This window comes from Eumetopias jubatus, unplaced genomic scaffold (genome assembly GCF_037043125.1).
Source record: "Eumetopias jubatus isolate StellerSeaLion01/CBP00866 unplaced genomic scaffold, mEumJub1_p1.0 scaffold_2, whole genome shotgun sequence".
NCBI lineage: Eukaryota > Metazoa > Chordata > Mammalia > Carnivora > Otariidae > Eumetopias > Eumetopias jubatus.
In genome coordinates this window covers 52,260,904-52,279,960 of record NW_028274808.1, presented here as the reverse complement: position 1 = coordinate 52,279,960, position 19,057 = coordinate 52,260,904, and the positions used below count along the sequence as shown (strand labels likewise).

The 19,057-nt window shown below is 45.8% G+C and overlaps 1 protein-coding gene across 1 annotated transcript in view; it reads left to right on the top strand.

The window, feature by feature from the left end:
- The window catches only part of XKR6 (XK related 6), a 316,873-nt gene extending 309,680 nt beyond the window's left edge, over positions 1-7,193 (top strand). The window contains exon 3 of the mRNA XM_028114213.2: positions 6,229-7,193. Coding sequence (XP_027970014.2) covers positions 6,229-7,193 — 965 coding nt within the window. The remainder of the gene's footprint in view (positions 1-6,228) is intronic.
- The last annotated feature ends 11,864 nt before the right edge of the window (positions 7,194-19,057 follow it).

Sequence of the window (19,057 nt, the reverse complement as noted above, 5' to 3'; positions counted from 1 at the left end):
CATAGATCAGTGCCACACACTAGATTTTGGGCGTATTTTGGTCTGTTAGAAAAAAGTGCCTCCTAAAATTTTAAAGGAAGAAAGACATATATGTACAAAATAAGGGTTGATACAATGAAGGGATAGAAGATGACTGTAAAGATGAAAATTATAAAAGATTTTATAAAAGGACTTGATAAGATAAGAAGTTGTTTGAAAAAAGAAAGAAGATTTTAAAAAAAGAAAAGAAAAAAGGGAGAGAATGTGATCAGGCAGGAGACTAGAACAGAGCCATACACTAGTGATTTAGGGTATATTTTGATCTGTTAGAAGAAACTGTATCTGAAAATTTTAAAGAGAGAACAACTTATATATATATGCCAAAAATAAGGGTAACTACTATGAAGGGATAAAATATGACTCTAAAAATGAAAAATAAAATATGTGTTTTTTTTTTAAAGAGATTGATAAGATGTTGGTTGAAAAAGGGAAATAGAAAAAAAAAACAGTTAACAAAAATTAGCTTTGATGAACTAATGAATCGTGGTAAAAAAAAAGCTATGAATTCTATGTGCAGTATTCCCCTAGCACTGGAGTTCTCCCGTTCTCCTTGATCGGTAAACTTGGTCTTCGCTTGCTGGCTGTTCGTGCTGATCTTCTGGGGGAGAGGCCTGTTGCTGTGGTTTCCAAATATCTTTGCCGGAGGCTGAATTGCCCCGCCCTTTTCGGTCCGGGCTAAGCAAGCTGCTCGGGTTTGATCTCAGGAGCTTTTGTTCCCTGCAAGCTCTCCGTACAGCCTTGGAGGACCAGGGCAAAAATGGTGTCCTCCCAATCTCCACCCGGAGGAGCCGAGAACTCGGGGCCCCGCTCCTCAGTGCGCCCACAGAGAAAAGCAGTCACTCCCTTGTCCCCGGTCTCCGGCCGCTCTCTGTGCTCACCCGGCCTGTGACAGAGAGTTGCTATCTCTGGCACCCGACCCCGTGTGGAGTCTCCAAACCCAGCAGATCCCTGCGGTGTGTTCCCGCGCTGCTCCTCCCCGGGAAGGAAGGGGAGTCTCCCCGGATCTGCCGCCTGTTGGGTCCCTGCTGGAGGAGCAGTGGCCCGACTGGGCCGCGGATCACAGTTTATGGCCACCCCGAGCTGAGAGCCCGCGCCTCAGCTCCGTCTCTGCAGCCGGCTTCCCCGCTCCGATACCTGGGAGCTCTGCTGCACTCAGGCACCTCCGGTCTTTCTGTGACCCCGAGGGTCCTGAGACCACACTGTCCCGGGAGGATTCCACCCCCTGCTTAGCCACTGCAGCGACGTCCCTCAGCGGAGCCGACTTCTAACAGTTCCGATTTTGTGCTCCGTGGCTCTAGCACTTGCCAGAAGCGGCCAGCGGAGGCCCCTCCCCCGCCGTCTATCCTTCCGAATATCGCCTCGGATTCACTTCTCCGCACAGCCTACCTTCCAGTAAGTGGTCGCTTCTCTGTTCAGAGAGTTGTTGCTACTCTCATCTTCGATCTCCTGTTGAGTTCGTAGGTGTTCAGAATGGTTTGATCCCTATTCAGCTGAATTCCTGAGACCAGATGAAATCCAGGTCTCCTACTCCTCCGCCATCTTGCCTAGAAACCTGGGTCTTGTTTTTTAATCCAATCTGATAGCCTGTGTCTTTTGATTGGGGCATTTAGCCCATTTACATTCAGGGCAACTATTGAAAGATATGAATTTAGTGCCATTGTATTGCCTGTAAGGTGACTGTTACTGTATATTGTCTCTGTTCCTTTCTGATCTATGCTGCTTTTAGGCTCTCTCTTTGCTTAGAGGACCCCTTTCAAGATTTCTTGGAGGGCTGGTTTCGTGTTTGCAATTTCCTTTAGTTTTTATTTGTCCTGGAAGCTTTTTATCTCTCCTTCAATTTTCAATGACAGCCTAGCTGGATATAGTATTCTTGGCTGCATATTTTTCTTGTTTCGTGCTCTGAAGATATGCCAGTCCTTTCTGGCCTGCCAGGTCTCTGTGGATAGGTCTGTTGCCAGTCTAATATTTCTACCATTGTTGGGGCGCCTGGGTGGCTCAGTCGGTTAAGCGGCTGCCTTCGGCTCAGGTCATGATCCCAGGGTCCTGGGATCGAGCCCCATGTCCGGCTCCCTGCTCAGCAGAGAGCCTGCTTCTCCCTCTCCCTCTGCCTGCCACTCTGCCTACTTGTGCTCTCTATCTCTCTGTCAAATAAATAAATAAAATCTTTAAAAAATAATAATAATAATAATATTTCTACCATTGTAGGTTACATATCTCTTCTCCCAAGCTGCTTTCAGGATTTTCTCTTTGTCTCTGAGACTTGTTTTACAATTAGATGTCGGGGTGTTGACCTATTTTTATTGATTTTGAGAGGGGTTCTCTGTGCCTCCTGGATTTTGATGCCTGTGTCCTTCCTCACATTAGGGAAGTTCTCTGCTATAATTTGCTCCAATATACCTTCTGCCCCTCTCTCTCTTTCTTCTTCTTCTGGGATCCCAATTATTCTCATGTTGTTTCGTCTTATTGTATCGCTTATCTCTCGAATTCTGCCCTCGTCATCCTGTAGTTGTTTCTCTCTCTTTTTCTCAGCCTCTTTATTTTCCATCATTTGGTCTTCTATATCACTGATTCTCTCTTCTGCCTCATTTATCCTAGCAGTTAGTGCCCCCATTTTTGATTGCACCTCATTAATAGCCTTTTTGATTTCGACTTGGTTAGATTTTAGTTCTTTTATTTCTCCAGAAAGGGTTTCTCTAATAACTTCCACGCTTTTTTCAAGCCCAGCTAGTACCTTTAAAGTCATGATTCTGAACTCTAGGTCCGACATCATACTAATGTCCGTATTGAGTAGGTCCCTGGCTGACGGTACTATCTCTTGTTCTTTTTGCTGAGGTGATTTTTTTCGTCTTGTCATTTTGTCCAGAGCAGAATAGATGAATGAGAGAACAAAATGCTAACAGGTTAACAACGTCCCCAGCAAATATACTCTATACAAATCAGAAAAGACCTGAAACCAGGGGAAAAGAAAGGGAAAGAAAGAAAAAAGAAAGAGAAAAGAAAGAAAAAAAAACAAAAAGAAAAAGATAAAAACAAAAACAGAACAATACAAAAAAACCCCGAATATGATCAAATATGATCAGGCTAGTGCATGGATCAGTGCCACACACTAGATTTTGGGCGTATTTTGGTCTGTTAGAAAAAGTGCCTCCTAAAATTTTAAAGGAAGAAAGACTTATATATGTACAAAATAAGGGTTGATACAATGAAGGGATGGAAAGGGATGTAAAGATGAAAATTATAAAAGATTTTATAAAAGGAATTGATACGATAAGAAATTGTTTGAAAAAAGAAAGAAGATTTAAAAAAAAAGGGAGAGAATGTGATCAGGCAGGAGACTAGAACAAAGCCGTACACTAGTGATTTAGGGTATATTTTGATCTGTTAGAAGAAACTGTATCTGAAAATTTTAAAGAGAGAACAACTTATATATATATGCCAAAAATAAGGGTAACTACTATGAAGGGATAAAATATGACTCTAAAAATGAAAAATAAAAAATGTTTTTTTTTTAAAAGGGATTGATAAGATGTTGGTTGAAAAAGGGAAAAAGAAAAATTAAAAAAAAAAAGTTAAAAAATTAACTTTGAAAAACTAATGAATCATGTTAAAAAAGCCATGAATTCTATGTGCAGTATTCCCCTAGCGCTGGAGTTCTCCCGTTCTCCTTGATGGGTAAACTTGGTCTTGGCTGGCTGTTGTGCTGATCTTCTGGGGGAGGGGCCTGTTGCCGTGGTTCCCATATGTCTTTGCCAGAGGCGGAATTGCCCCACCCTTGTTGGTCCGGGCTAAGCAATCTGCTTGGGTTTGCTCTCAGGAGCTTTTGTTCCCTGCAAGCTCTCGGTACAGCTTCGGAGGACCAGGGTGAAAATGGTGGCCTCCCAATCTCCGCCCGGAGGAGCTGAGAACTCGGGGCCCTGCTCCTCAGTGCGCCCCCAGAGAAAAGCAGTCACTCCCGTGTCCCCGGTCTCCGGCCGCACTCTGTGCTCACCCAGCCTGTGACCGAGCGTTTCTATCTCTGGCACCCGACCCCGTGTGGAGTCTCCAAACCCAGCAGATCCCTGCGGTGCTCTCCCACACCGCTCCTCCCAGGGGAGGGAGGGGAGTCTCCCCGGCTCTGCCGCTTGTTGGGTCCCTGCTAGAGGAGTAGTGGCCCGACTGGGCCGCAGATCATAGTTTATGGCCACCCTGAGCTGAGAGCCCATGCCTTGGCTCCATCTCTGCAGCTGGCTTCCGCGCCCCAATACCTGGGAGCTCTGCTGCACTCAGGCACTCCCGGTCTTTCTGTGACCCCGAGGGTCCTGAGACCACACTGTCCCACGAGGGTTCCATGCCCCGCTTAACCACTGGAGCGACATCCCTCAGCGGAGCCGGCTTCTAAAAGTTCTGATTTTGTGCTCCGCGGCTCTATCACTTGCCAGAAGCGGCCGACGGAGGCCCCCTCCCCCGCCATCTATTCTCCCGCCTCGGATTCACTTCTCCGCACGTCCTACCTTCCAGTAAGTGGTCGCTTCTCTGTTCAGAGAGTTGTTGCTACTCTCTTCTTCGGTCTCCTGTTGAGTTTGTAGGTGTTCAGAATGGTTTGATCCCTATTCAGCTGAATTCCTGAGACCAGACGAAATCCAGGTCTCCTACTCCTGCACCATCTTGCTCCTCTAGTCTTGCACTGTATCATTCTGCAAGCTGTAAACCTGAGCATCTCTGTGAGATGTTGGAAGGGAGTACGTGAGTGAGGTGGGTAAGGAAGGTGAATGCAGGGAAAGTGTAAAATGACAGGGAACTTTGACTCTCCCCGGGGCCTCAGAGGGGAGTGGGATGATGAGCAGAGCCCCAAGGAAAAACCAAAGGCTGCAGGGCTGGGGCAGTTGAATGAGTCTCTTGATGAGCAGGCTCCTGGATCTTTGAGGTGAGAGAGGTTGATAAGGTAACTTTAACTTCAGCCTGGAGAATGTCATAGGGGAATTGTGCTCTGGTATGAGGGTAGGGAAACTGGTAAGGAGATGGGTGCCAAAGGAACAGCATTCAGGACTCCAACTGAATTGAGTTGCATTTAGTTCTGAAATCTGGAGAGAAAAGAAAAACAAAAGAGGCTTCAGATGGAGTGGAGAAAATGCGTGAGGGCGTCGAGCGGTGATGGGGAATCTTGCTTGAGAGGGGTTGTATGGTAATACTTGCCTAATAATTGGTTTCTTGTGGGTGGATTTGGAGAAACTCCAGTAACTATATATTGTGTTGAGTTTGATTGAGTTACCAAAATCCAATAGGCAGCATTATAAATAAAATTGCTCTATGGGAATTGAAATATGACTTGGGATCAGACACATTTACTTGCCCGCTGAGGAGAAATGCAGGGAATGATGAGCGAGGATGGTGAGCGGAAAAGGCATTCCTGAAGCATGAGCAACAGTGCTGCTGAGTCAGGACAGAGACCAGACAAGGACGGGCCTCCCAAGCCAAGGCCTCAGAGAACTTTGAGCAGAGTGGTGGGTTGGAGAAAGAAACAAAGATTGGACAAGAATGAGAGAGACAAGAAGGAATGAGAAAGGCAACCACCGAAACAGGCAGGATATCCCAGGGCCCGTGATCAGGGTGGTCATGGGCAGGGGATGGAGAAACTAAATGCAAAAACCTTAGTTCAGAGGCATGGGCGAGCTGGTGAAAAAGCAATAGAGACTCCAGTGCTTTTCCAGGGGAGAATAGTGGTGGAACTTGGGGCAGTGAGCAAGCCGATGGGCTTCACAGATCCCTTCTGTGGGCTCTTCTGAGAGCCACCAGGCTGCTGGAGACAGGGCCATGGACCCCGGCCACACATGTGTGTGCAACAAGTTTCCCCGCAAGCTCATGATGCCTTAAAACAGAACACCTGCCGCCCGGCCCGCCGCAGATACAGTCGATCACCACGGTGGCCCCAGTTCTCAGCTCCCTTGGCAAGGCACGTCAGCCTCAGCTTCACTCTTGAGTCGTGGGTCCCCAGGAGTTCCAGACTGGGTTGCGAAAAGTAAAACTAGACCTCAAAAGTTGTCAGCTTAGGAAACAGCTGTGACCTCAAGATCCAGTGCCTGATTGTGTGTTTCTTTCTCCCTCCTCCTTTAGACTGCGGTGTGTGTGGGCGTCTCCTCGGCTGGCACCCCCACCCTGCCCGGCGCTTGATGTCCAAGGTTTTGACTGTGTGGGTTTGTGTCTTTCCGGCAGGTGTCTCCTCTGTGACTTCCCTGATGTCCCTGGCTTGGGTGCTAGCCTCCTATCACAAGCTGCTGCGGGACTCCAGGGACGACAAGAAGAGTATGAGCTACAGAGGGGCCCTCATCCAACTCTTCTGGCGCCTCTTCACCATCTCATCCAGAGTTATCTCTTTTGCCCTCTTTGCTTCCATATTCCAGCTCTACTTTGGGATCTTCGTGGTGGTTCACTGGTGTGCCATGGCCTTCTGGATCATCCATGGCGGAACAGACTTCTGCATGTCCAAGTGGGAGGAGATCCTCTTCAACATGGTGGTAGGGATTGTGTACATTTTCTGCTGGTTTAACGTCAAGGAAGGGCGGACTCGATATCGAATGTTTGCATATTATACGATAGTCTTGACCGAGAATGCTGCCTTGACGTTCCTTTGGTATTTTTACAGAAACCCGGAGACCACTGACTCCTACGCGGTGCCAGCACTGTGTTGTGTCTTTATTAGCTTTGTGGCTGGGATCGCAATGATGCTCTTATATTACGGTGTGCTGCATCCCATGGGGCCGCGAGCTAAGATTTTTGCCAGCTCCTGTTGTGCCGAGCTGCTCTGGGGCATCCCTTTGCCCCCCGATGTTGAGCCCATGGCGCCTCAGACCCCTGGGTACCGGGGGACCCAGGTCACGCCCACCAGAGCCGTAACGGAACAACAGGAGGATCTCACGGCTGACACTTGCTTGCCCGTTTTCCAAGTGAGACCCATGGGGCCCCCTACCCCGTTGGGGCGTCCTTACTACCCAGAAGGGCCCCTCATTAAGATTGACATGCCAAGAAAGAGATACCCAGCTTGGGATGCTCATTTTGTAGACAGGAGGTTGAGAAGGACTATTAACATTCTGCAGTATGTCACCCCCACCGCAGTAGGCATTCGGTATCGAGACGGACCGCTCCTTTATGAGTTGCTACAGTATGAGTCTTCACTCTAAGAGCATCTTGACCCAAGTTGAGAAGGGGACCTTAAATTTGGTTTGCAGTAAACACCGCTCACAAGAAATATAACCCTCCCTTCCCCCAATACACAAAACCACCACCACCATCACCACCACCAATGCTACAAAAAAAAAAAAGAAAAGAATAAGTCACAACCCCTTCAGATAAGCTTTCTTTCCAGTCGCTGTATGTATACAAAGATATTCTCTATGTTTTGTAAGTAAAAACAAAAAGAAAACTTTTCTTTTGTTTTTTACACATAAGAAACAGTATTGAAAAAAATCCCACACTATGGTTCATAGGGTGGAGAAGGAGGAGTTGTCTCCACTCCAAAAGAAAAAAAAAAAAGTTTTATACCTTACACCAAGTGTAGATCATTTACGGGATTGGTGCTGATTGAAAGAACAAAACAAAACAAAACAAAACAAACACAAACAAACAAACAAAACCTTCAACTGCCTTATGCCCTTAGGTGCTGAGTTTCATTAAGTACTGTCATGTTTCCTCATGCAAAACTCTCTGGTGACTTTTGCTCCAGGAGAGGAAAAATTAAACAATCAAATGAAACAAATCTAGAAACAAAACGAAAACCAACCAACAAAAAAACCGCAAAGCAATCATTCTTCCTATCCAATTATTTGTATTGAACAAAACAAATTTACCAAAAGCAAAGGCATAGAAAACCCTCCTCCTTTTTGGTTTCTCTCCCTGTCCCCTGTCCCTTGCCCCTAACTTATCAGCGCCTTCTAGGAGCCAAAAGGCTGGCTGTTTGAAACTCAGATGGCTGGAAAAGGTACTTGAAGGCTGACTATGTGCCATTTTAGCATTCACCTGCTAAGAATCGCATTTGTTTCCTGGGGTAAAGCAAAACAGGACAAAACAAAAAGCCACCCCAATAATTCTAAAAGAACAGGAAATTCTAAAGCAAATTAAAGGAGATTTCCATTTATGTAATCAAAGAACATCAGTAATAATAAAACTCAGCATAGTAGCAAAAAGAATGACATCAATTTAAAGGCACAATACTTAAATCAGTGACCGGCAAAAATGATTCGTTCTGTCATTTTAAGGCCATGAAAGGTATACATTTATCACGTGTGATATTGTGTAAGGCCTCTTTTGTTTCCATTTGGTGGGAAGCCTTAAATTGATCTGGAAAGAATTCTTCATTTTTTATTTGTGCTTTTTAAAAATATTAACAAAAGAGGAAAATTAGAATATAAAAAAACGTCAAATTGTAATAACTGACCCATTTCAAAGACTGTTTGGTGCTTCTGTCTTTCACCATTGTGGTTGGCTGAAAGTCATTCAGCTCACTTGGTGCATCTGGGTTGAGTGGGAAATTTTGTGTGTGCAGTGAGTGTGCGTGTGCATGTGTGTGTGCGCGTGTGTGTGTGTGTGCCCATAGCACACGTATACATGTGTGTATGTGTCTGCTGCAAGGTCTTGCCAGAAATGTAGAAAACGGTTATAAGACAGACTCTGGGTATGGCTGAGGTGGAGTATAAGGGTGCTGGGGAGCGGGCAGCAGGGAGGAGGGGATGGTGCTTGAATATCAGCCCCTGTCTGGATGGCGAGACTCATACCAGCAGCATACTCTGGGTCTTCGAGGCCATGTCATTTGAGTGAAGATTTGATTCAATTATTCATTTTCACATTGTACCAAGTCGAATTTCTGGAGGTGTTGCAAGTATGTTCAACCATTTTTAAATGTTATTTTTCAAAGTATTACTCCTGTAAGGAATATTCTGTTCTAGGGCATCTTTTCAATCCCATTGTATCTCTACTTGGGCACACACACACACACAAAAAAAAAAAAAAAAAAAGGAAAAGAAAAAAAAAATCACAAAAAAAACTCCACAAAAAGATATATATATATATATATATATGTGTGTGTGTGTGCGTATGTATATGTATATACACACACACACAATATTTTTCAGTAAATACCGTTTGTCTTTGTTGTGTGGAGCTGCGATTTTTTTTAAATTCCAGATATAACTGTTTAGGGTGCAAGACCTCATATTGAACTATTCTCAAGAGAAGTTCAAAAACAGGATTTTTTTTTATGTTTGTGGGTTTTTTTAAAAAATTATTATTCAAAGAGGCTTCTCTTTCCCATCCCCCCTTATTGTTTATCTAAATCTGTTAAAAAAAAAAAAAGAAAAGAAAAAAGAAAAAAAGAACAAGTTTTTAATTTCATTTCAGTTGTAAACTGGATGCTCCTTTTTTTTTTTCTGTTCAGATTCCTTTGATTTCCTTTATTATTACTAAACTTTGCAGTGCCGTCCTGTCCCCCTCCCTGACTCGGTTGTCCCCTCAGGTCCTCCCTGGTAGAAAGGAGGAAGGGAGGAGAGGTGCAGAAAGCCTGTGGCCCTCGTGCCCATCCATGTAGGAAGCATGATGCACAGAGCACACCTTGGCCTTGGCAAAGACCAGCCATGCAGGACTGTCTCCGCCCAGCCCGGGACAGGCCCATGGGCCACTCAACTGTAAATTGGGAATTCCGATCTGGTCAGCGGTGCTTTTCCTTTTTATTCTGCTTCCCTACCGAGGGCTTAGCTTGCTGCTTACTCTGCTGAGGCTGGAGGCGGTGAGGCCATTTGAGAGGGGCCATCCCATCCTGGCTTGCTGGGGTCCCAACTCTTGTCTGCCTCAGCTCTGGGGCTTGGTGTGCCTGGAGCCCTCTAGATGTCCATCACCAGAGCAATCCTCGACACTGAACCCCATGCATCCCTTTGGGACCTCTGCCACTTTGGCTTGTTTGCCTGTCCTTGGATTTATTTCCTTTCTCTTTCTGTTTCATTGTGACACAGCCACAGGGTTTAACTGGCCGCTCGTGTTCTACTACTCCACATTCAGCATGTGCGTGTACGTGTGTGTGTTCATGTGTGTGTTTATGTTTACACGCAACTGAGAAAATCACCGAAGTTCATGGACCTGGAGCGCCAAAAGTTGGGGTGACAACTTCCAACTCAGGGAGAGCCCTCTGGGGCCTTAGCCACTGGGAACAAATGAGAAGATCACAGGACATTTCAGAAATCCTTTCTTTCAACCTCTGCTGGACTGGGCTCAGCAAGACACGGGCAGGAGGGCACACTGATCCCGTGAAACATTACTCCTCACCCCTCCATCATGCCTGTTACTTTCCTAAGGATGAAAAATGAAAATATGCATTATGAGCAGCAACAGGGAAATCTGGTTTTGCATAGGGACAGAAGAAGGAAGACAAGTCTGGAAAGAAGGAGAAAACATAGGAGGGAGGCAGGGACACATAAAGAAAATGACCAGAGACTTTTCATCTGCCTTCTTGGTACCATCAGCCCATAGTAGGTCCTTGCGTTTCCAATCATCCGGAGACCCTCTGTCCACTAGTCCCAACCAGCCACTCCCCTGTGGTCTTCTCTCCCCTTCCGGTGTGCTTCCCCCTACCTCACACAGCGGCTGGCGTTTTCCACCCACTCCCCTGGAAGGTCTTTCTCCTTACCTGGAAGACTCTGGTTCTGAAAGCCCAGACCTTTCAGGCTGCTCTGAGCCAAGGTCACTCTTTGAACTCGGTGAACATCGGTGGCCTCAGCCCACACTGAGAATCTGCTTTGTGCCTGCCATTTGCTTAAGCGCCCGGCAAACCCCTTATGGACAATGAGGCACCGGGTCAGGCTGCCCCAGCTGCCTTCCACCCTTATCCCCAGGGGGGATGATGCCTGATGAAAACTAATTAACTCTCAGTATTTAGTTCTGGTAGGAGATATAAGAGTGTTGTACCAGGAGCTGTAGAATAAAATAGAAAGCTAGTCCCTTTTCTTTACTTATTGCCACCCGCCCCCCTTCATATATGCCCACAACCCCCCACAGAAAATTTGGCTCTTCTTTTCATTCTCAGATATGTGGTACTATCTCTAAAATCTGGTTGATTTTGTTAACATCATTTCTGTAGGTCCTGTTTCTCTGTTGCTCAGTGGGTGTGCCTCCTCTCTGGGCCTCTGCATGAAAGGAAACCTCATTTTGTTCAGATACCATCAAGGTGACATCCCCTGAGCTGGTTGTCACAAGCCCCGGACTTCCCAAACGGGAATGTCATGTCTCTCAAGGCCATGATGAAGGGAGCTAAGGAAGGTTTAAATTCATCAGATGAGCCCGCACTGGCCTCACTCACCCTCAGAGTTTCTCTTATCTCAAACACACTTCTCCACTCTTGTCTCTAGAAGGTTCACCTTGCCCTGCAAGGTCAGACTCATCCAAACAAGTTGGGGACCAGGGGCGCTATGGAGACCAGGCCCTATTGCTCTTGATGGCACATGCTACCAACATGTCCCTTTCCAGTGGAGGAAGTACAACACTTCCTTATGGTCCCAGGGGGGTCTCCCACTCCTGCCAGATTCCCCTCACTTTACCTCCCCAGACACAAATTCAGCCAGTACTCTATAGCCCTGTGGCCTAGCTTGCCATCACCTCAATAACCACGGACCCTTTGAGTCCCAGAGTGGTTTAAAAGAGTACAAATACCTGTCTGGACCATGGTCATGAGGATGATTCTATTGGCCTTGTGGCATCTCATGGCATCAGCAACAGGCCCCGTCCCAATAAAAGCCTTATTCTTAGAAAAAATTACAGGTTTTTAGAAAACACCAAATGACATCATCTTCTCCGTTCTCCTTCTACTTTTACTCCCTCCCACACAGTCATAGTGGCAGAAGCAGAGGTTTCTGATGCTGATCTCGTTTGCAGAACCTCTTAAACAGACAGTGCCCTGCTTCTTTTTATACACTGAAACTTCCCTCGCTTTATGTGTGTTTATGTGTGTGACAGAAAAGTCCTACTTCTCCTCCCCTGTCTACTCTGCTTCTTGCTCCTGGGGATGGAGGGATCTATCATGAGCCCCAAGCCCTGATGCCTCTATACTGTAGCAACATTTTCTCCTTTACCTAGGAACAGGTATAAAGAAAGGACAGCAGTGTGCAGGCTTCGAGCCTTTGGTCTGGAGAAAAGGATGCCAGATTCCAAAGGACAATGGGGCCCCAGCATAGCATACCTATAGCCTCCGTGCCCTCTGGCTCCCGGCTTCGCAGATGGGGTGGACTGGGTCATCTAACACTTGTTTAGCACCCAAGATGGCATTTTCTTTCCCAAGGAAAGTGGCTCCTTACTCAAAGTGAGCCTTTTCAGTCTTCTTGTGGGTGATGACAGCACCTTCACGTGGTGGCCTTCATGAGGATGCACTCCTTGTGGACACTCATTTGATTGTCTTATTGAAAAGCTGAAACCTGTTATTTCTCTTCCAAACAGAAAAATGTTAAAGTAATACCATCAGATTTGCTTGGGTGGGGGGATGGATTTAAATTTGGAGAGTGAAGAGAGCTCATTGCAATTAATTTCACCTAGATTCAAGAGATGTTCCCAGTGTAGCCTCAGAAAACTGCCAGGAAAGTCTTGGAAGAGCTCAGAGGAGACCTGGAAAGACCCTGCATGATGAAAGAGAAGAGAGCACAGATACCTAGACTCACCCCAGCTGCCAGATCAGCCTTATGGGTAGCAGTTCTGTTCATTTCATTCTCAAACATTTATTGACTACTAGATTCTGTCGGGCAGCCCTCCTTGTGAAGCACACAAAAGTATCCTGTAGGAAGTGAATTTAAGTCAATATCAGCTCCTCTTACTGAAGTCCAGGTGTGAACGGGGTGAATAAGATGAGAAACTTCTTCAAGGCTACAGTCTGTGTCATTATCTCCTCATCCAAAGCTGGCCACAGTCAGAGGCAACTTTCCGTTCTCATCCGCAGGTCAAACTCCCGGACATGGAAATTGCAGTGGTTAGCCTGTCACAGGCTACAAAACCATCAGTTCGTAAGAAGGCTGCCCCCAGAGCATCCTAAATCAACGTGAGCCGGTCCCAGTTGCAAAACTTGTAGAAAGGCAACTCTGCCCTCTCAGAGATTTTTTTTTTAAGCCCCTCACTGGGGTAAAAAGATGCATTCCTGCAATGACAACACAAGCCTCTTCCTCCTCCATCCTTAGATATCTTAAAGATTTCATTTCTTGTTTAAACCACTGCATCTTGTGCTACTGGCCAAATATCAAAAGACAAGGGCACTGCCTTGATCTGCCTGCAGCTTTATTTCTTTGCCTGCCTGGTTCTGTCTGCCTTACTTGACTCTCCTGGGCACCATCTGCTTCTTCTCTGTCTGCTGGAAAGGAGTTGTGCCTTCTTGCTCCCCGTACCTTTCCTTGCAGTGGCTGGCAGGACATGGCTGGTATGTACAGGAGCCAAAGGTCGGGAGTGCTATTAATGGCAGGTCCTGAGGGCAGCAGACGGACAACCGTAGGAGATCCCCCTGCACATGGCCAACACCTTGTGTCAAGGGCTAAAAATAGACCAAATTGGAAATGAGCAGGCAGAACCTAAGGGACACCTGCCCCGGCCTGCCTCATCCCATGCAGAACAATATGCAAGCCCAGGTAGGAGATGCCTGCCCTGCCAATCCCTGACATGAATCACAAGACCCCACAATGCAAACTGAAGTCAGTCAGCTCACCCATGCTCATCCAGGAAGGACTACTCCTAAAATCCATCCTTAAACCAAGGAGGACCAAAAAATAATTTCCTTTGGGTATAGTGCCAATTGGTAACCCAGTGAACATCCCTCTAGAAGTAGCCTTTGGCCATATGTCATGGTGGATATACACAACTGGTCACCTGTTAAATGACTCCCTTGGTCTGTTTCTCTATCCCCAACATAGTCCTGGCTGGGGTCCTCAGACCACAGTGGGGTTAGGAGATTTGTTTTAGCTGTAGACCTCCTAGAAGCTTTTCTTTAGACCCAGAATGATCAGGATATATCACAGGCTGATTCAGGGTCCCCACTGTGATCATGGATAACTCACTTCACCTCTCGGTGCCTTGGTTTCTCCATCTGTAAAGTGGAGAGAGAGAAGGCCAACCTCTTCTTTCTCTCCTGCTCAGGGATGCTGTGAGGATTCAGTCGTTATTGCCTGTAGCGAAGGCATCATATAAGGAATAGTGGTGAACTTGTTACTTGGAAAATGGAACCACAGGATCGTATGTTCTCCAGGTGCAGTGGCACCTGGAAGCCCACAGGATGAGCAGTACAGTTGGACAGGGAGAAGTCTCACACACCTATAGTTCTTAGATACTTCACAGCACTGTGAACCCAGCACAATGGTCCTCTGGTCTGATGACCGGGGGTCACCTAGCTCAAGCCAGCCACTTGTAATCCTAAACCAAATGTACTAATATTAATTTTTCTTAACGTATCAGAGAATATATGGAGGAATCAATTTGAAAACTGATACTTATTGAGCTTTGGGCACACAAGAGAATGGGTGCATGGGGAGCATTTGGATGGTTTTTAAGGTGGGTGAAAGCTCTTCAGGAGCTATCCCTCACTTGTTCTTTCGCAAATCTTTTTCAACCTTGAGGCTCGCATCATCAAATGGGCTCATCTTCTCTTTGCCTCTTTGCAGAGTAAAGAAATAAAACTTTGTTTTTTTAAAAAACATCCATCAGCCAAAACGTGGGTCCCAATGGTGGGTTTTAATCATTCCCTGGTGTGCTTTGAGTGGAGCCTACAGGCAAAGATTCAGAGACAAACAGGGGCTGGGGAATATCACAATGATTTTTATCCAAATCAGGGTATTTTTTTCCTCAACATTTGAATTGGAAAATTTAGTTGAGTTTCTTTTTCTTTCCTTTTTTCTTTTTTTTTTCTTTTTACTATGGTTTGACTGTTATCAATTCAACTACCAAGATACTCTTTGAGCAAGAAAAAAGACCCATGTTAAGAACCTTTATGTTCCTCTTAGGACTAAACTAGAGTGAGGGCAGGTGGGAGCAGTGGAGAATGACACTAGCACTCCAGGAAGACCAGCTGCAACACTGATTTTCTATTGGCTCTGAGCACCTTCTTGGAGAGGAAAATTCTAGAAGCTTTACCTGTTCTGGATCAGTCAACCTGGCTCTGGCTCTGGTCTTTTCCTTGGAGTTCAGGTGCATTTTGATGTAAAAATTCTATTCCCCCCCCCCAAAAAAAAGCACCTTCTGAGACTGTCCCAAAGGAACAAATAGTTTACCCAGGCAGGTTCTAGTTGTTGCTGAAAAGCCTCCTGCTCTTTGGCTGTGGATCCCTGACAAGAACTCCTTTCCCACCTGCTCTGACTCTGCTCTCCAAGACTAATATTATTGTTTTGACAGCACAAGGGACCAGACCATAGTTCGGAATTCAATAATGACTTCTGTTTGATTTTGTATCTGATCATTCTGTGGATAGGCCAAATCCTGCTGGGATTATTTGTTCCCACAAGGTATTTCTGATGGTTTCCTGAAGGAAGGAATAAATGAGACCTCAGATTGACTCCCTGTTCTCATCGGCACTCCTTTTTTGACTGGGATGGATGGCAAAGGAATTGTATGGCATTTATGAATGAGAACTTTGAAGATGAACACGTGGAACCACAGAGAACAAAATGACTCAGTAGATGGGTAGGAAGAGTGATAAGGAAGAGGAAGGCTTCCAGAAGTATGTGGAAAGAAAATATTTGCAACCATCTAATTGTTAACTTCCTACACACTCTGGGATGGAAATAGCAAAGCATATTCTTTTCAAACAGAGGAAATTGATTTTACTGAGTGACATATTTAAGCATTATTGTTTTACTAAAAGGTCAGAGAAAGCATCTCAAGAAAAGAAAGGCACGTTCTCATGAACAGATCATGTCACTAGAAGTAGAAAATCCAGGACTCTATCCTTTTGCAGACCTAGGTCAAGTCACTCTTGGGGCCAATTTCTCTTTCTGTAAAATGGGAAGAGAATTGCTTACTTACCTCACAGGGGTGTTGTGAGGATAAGGTCATTAATGTCTTGGTAAAGCCCTTTGAGGATAAAAATATTATGGTTATCAAGTTTGCTTCCTATTTAAAATCCTTTTAAACTTCCATTGAGCACCTGTGGTGTGCAAGGCATCCATGTGAGGTGCCGTGGAAGAAGGGGAAGGTGATCTAGCTACTCTCCTTTTTTCTGATTAATGGATATTTTTAAAAGATTACAAGAGAACAGAATAACAAAGTTATCTCTATGAGGGGTCAAGAAAGATGTTCTCTGTCTTTCCGCCCAGAAAGGCTACTCTTCTTTCCTTCCCAAATATTTGGGCAAGAAGGAAGGGCTTTAAATCCTTTGGCTTCCATCAGAGAATGCTATTCTGAGAAGCAAACAAATATCGGTTGATCTTGTGCCCTTGGGGGAAAATGAAGGCAAATCTCAGTGAGTGCATCCTGTGACCAGCAGATATGGTTCTATTATTTCGGTCATTCGTCCTGCTCAACTTCAGTTTTCCCATAGCCTTCATCTTCTCTCTCCAGACCCAGAGAGCAGTTTGCTTATGCTGTGCTGGAACAATAATAGCTGGATATGTTTTGGTTGCTTTGTGTCCTTGGAGAGTCTGGTATACTGTTGTTTGCTGGAAAGTCTTGGCTTCCAAAGACAAGGGTCTTTACTAGAAAACAAATCAAAACACGTGACTGTCTTTAAAAAACTTTTTTTTTGGTCGTGGTGGGGGAAGGAATTCTCAATTGCTTAGCAATCAAAAAAGCCTTTTAAAATTTCTCATTTGTTTTTCTACATGCAAAGTTCTTCCCTTCCCAAACAGATTCAAGGAACCAAGTCTGGAATCTCAAATATTCTAAAATATAGCACATCTCAAATTATTCTTTGAGTGCTGTGCCCAGAGTTCTCTAGTTTCTACAAAAAGCCAAACCACCTACTGAGCTAAGCAGGTTGGAATTCCAGTCCCAAGGCAAAGCTTCCTGGAAGTGGCCCAGAGCTTAGCTTGAGGGATGCTCTTTCGATACTACTAGGGCTGTCTCCCTGGATCCCCAGAAATCTCCATGCCACAGAAAAAAACATCGTCAGAGCTCAGTGGGGGCTTCCTCTGTTGTTTTAGAACCAGAGTGAAACCGCTTGTCATTTTGAAAATGACTGTATGATGCCAGTCTTTAGGCAAAGAAAAGGATTCCTTTCTTTTCCTTTCAGAGGTCAGAAGGGACAAAGAGAAAGGGAAGGTTATTTGGTTTGAAAAGACATGTGACTCTGTGGCCCACAGTGGTCCCCTCCACCTTGGACACAGGTCTCGGGAAGCCCCATGTGAGTTTGTGCAGGAATCCAAGATAGTAAGGAACTGTTTTCCTTCCAACCCAAATAAAGGGATGTCTTCAGTTTTTGTGCTGCCTGGCCCCAGATCATACTCTGCTTCTCAGCCACTTCTCTGCCCCTCTCCAGCCTGCGCCCAAGACAGTCCCACCTCCGGTGTTCATTCCAAAAGGTCTTCCTTCCCTAAGGCAAGTCCCTATAGGCACACTGCTTCAGGCTGGGCTGTTTGTCCAAACTCAACCCCATTAGCTCCCTGACCCCACTGTTGCTGCACGCTTCCACCATATATGTCATCAACCACACAGGACCCATCCTTGCAACCCCTGTCTGAGTCATGGCCCTAGCCTCTCCAGAGTCCAGCCTGCCTGAGGTCAAGGCCAGGCTGCATTTCTTCATTTAAATACATATAGATGACTTTAAAAGGTGTGATTCTTTAAAAACGGTTCTGAGGGAGACTTTTGAATGGAGGGCAGGAGAGAGGGGCTGACTGTGTTACTTCAGCATTTGGGAACACTCACTGATAACTTTTGAGGCCAATAAGGGCCTCCAAGTGAAAATACCCTTTATGCATCCCCTGGGCTAGCTAGGGCATTTAGCGCATCAACATAAAAAAAAGCCCCTGTGCAATGTGATGGCTCACACCGTGGTAGGGTCCCCTCCAATGTCACCATGGAGGCTAACCTATGACACCACCTCATGACTGAGGGCTTCATTTTTATTTGCTCGAAATTTTAGTGATTATGAAATGCCAGAGAGAGAGAGCGACAGAGAGAGAGCGCACACTGAAAGCCACATAAGCTGTGAGATGATCTGAGATTTTGAGATTATTGTGAATTGTGCAGAACCTAAGAGCCTCGGTGAGAAGTACATGACCGTATAACTGCATTCTAAGCTTATTGATCACAGCTAAATACCTAAATATGCCAATCTTGGGCATATATATGTATATACAAGTATACTATACACACACAGAGAGAGACACACACGTATGTATCTTTTCCTTAAAGGGCTTAAGAAGTTAATGAAACAGAGTGTTTTGATGTTTAGAGCTCTTGCCGGACTTGAAATAGACCCAGCTTAGGTGGGTTTTTCTTTCTCCAGGGCACGGGGCCATGAAGTGGCCTGGACTGAGATGTGCCTCCCTCTCCTCCACCTGGGACAGGAGGCCAACAGGGGCTGTGCTGGGACTTTGGGACTCTCCAGTTTCTCCCAGCATTCTCAGCAAGTCCACAGAGCAACCTGCAGACTCCAGGCAGCAGCTTTCTCAATAGCTTCCTACTTTCTGGCTTTCAAATCACACTGAATAACTCCGACCCATTAGCACAGTCCTCCCCAGAGCGAGTGAAGAGAGGAAAGCATCCTTGGAGAAGCAAGGTGGAAGTTACTACCTGGACCCTGGTCGGCATTAGATGTCCTTAGGCTGCCAGGATTTCTGTCCAGGGAAACCCAAGCCTGATGGGTCTGGACCTGCAGTACTGGTGTCCACAAATGATGTGAAGCCTGCCCAGTGAAGCAACCCCCTCCCCGCCCGAGACTTGGGGAGTGTGACATCCCCTTCTCGTGACTCATACACACGAGAGACATTTCAGAGTGCTCGCGTTGTAGGAGGCAGAATTGATTTTAGAGCATTGCCCAGATGGCTACAATTCTGGAGTCTGTCAGAGAGACCTGGGAAGAAACAGGTACACTCAGTGTGAAAAA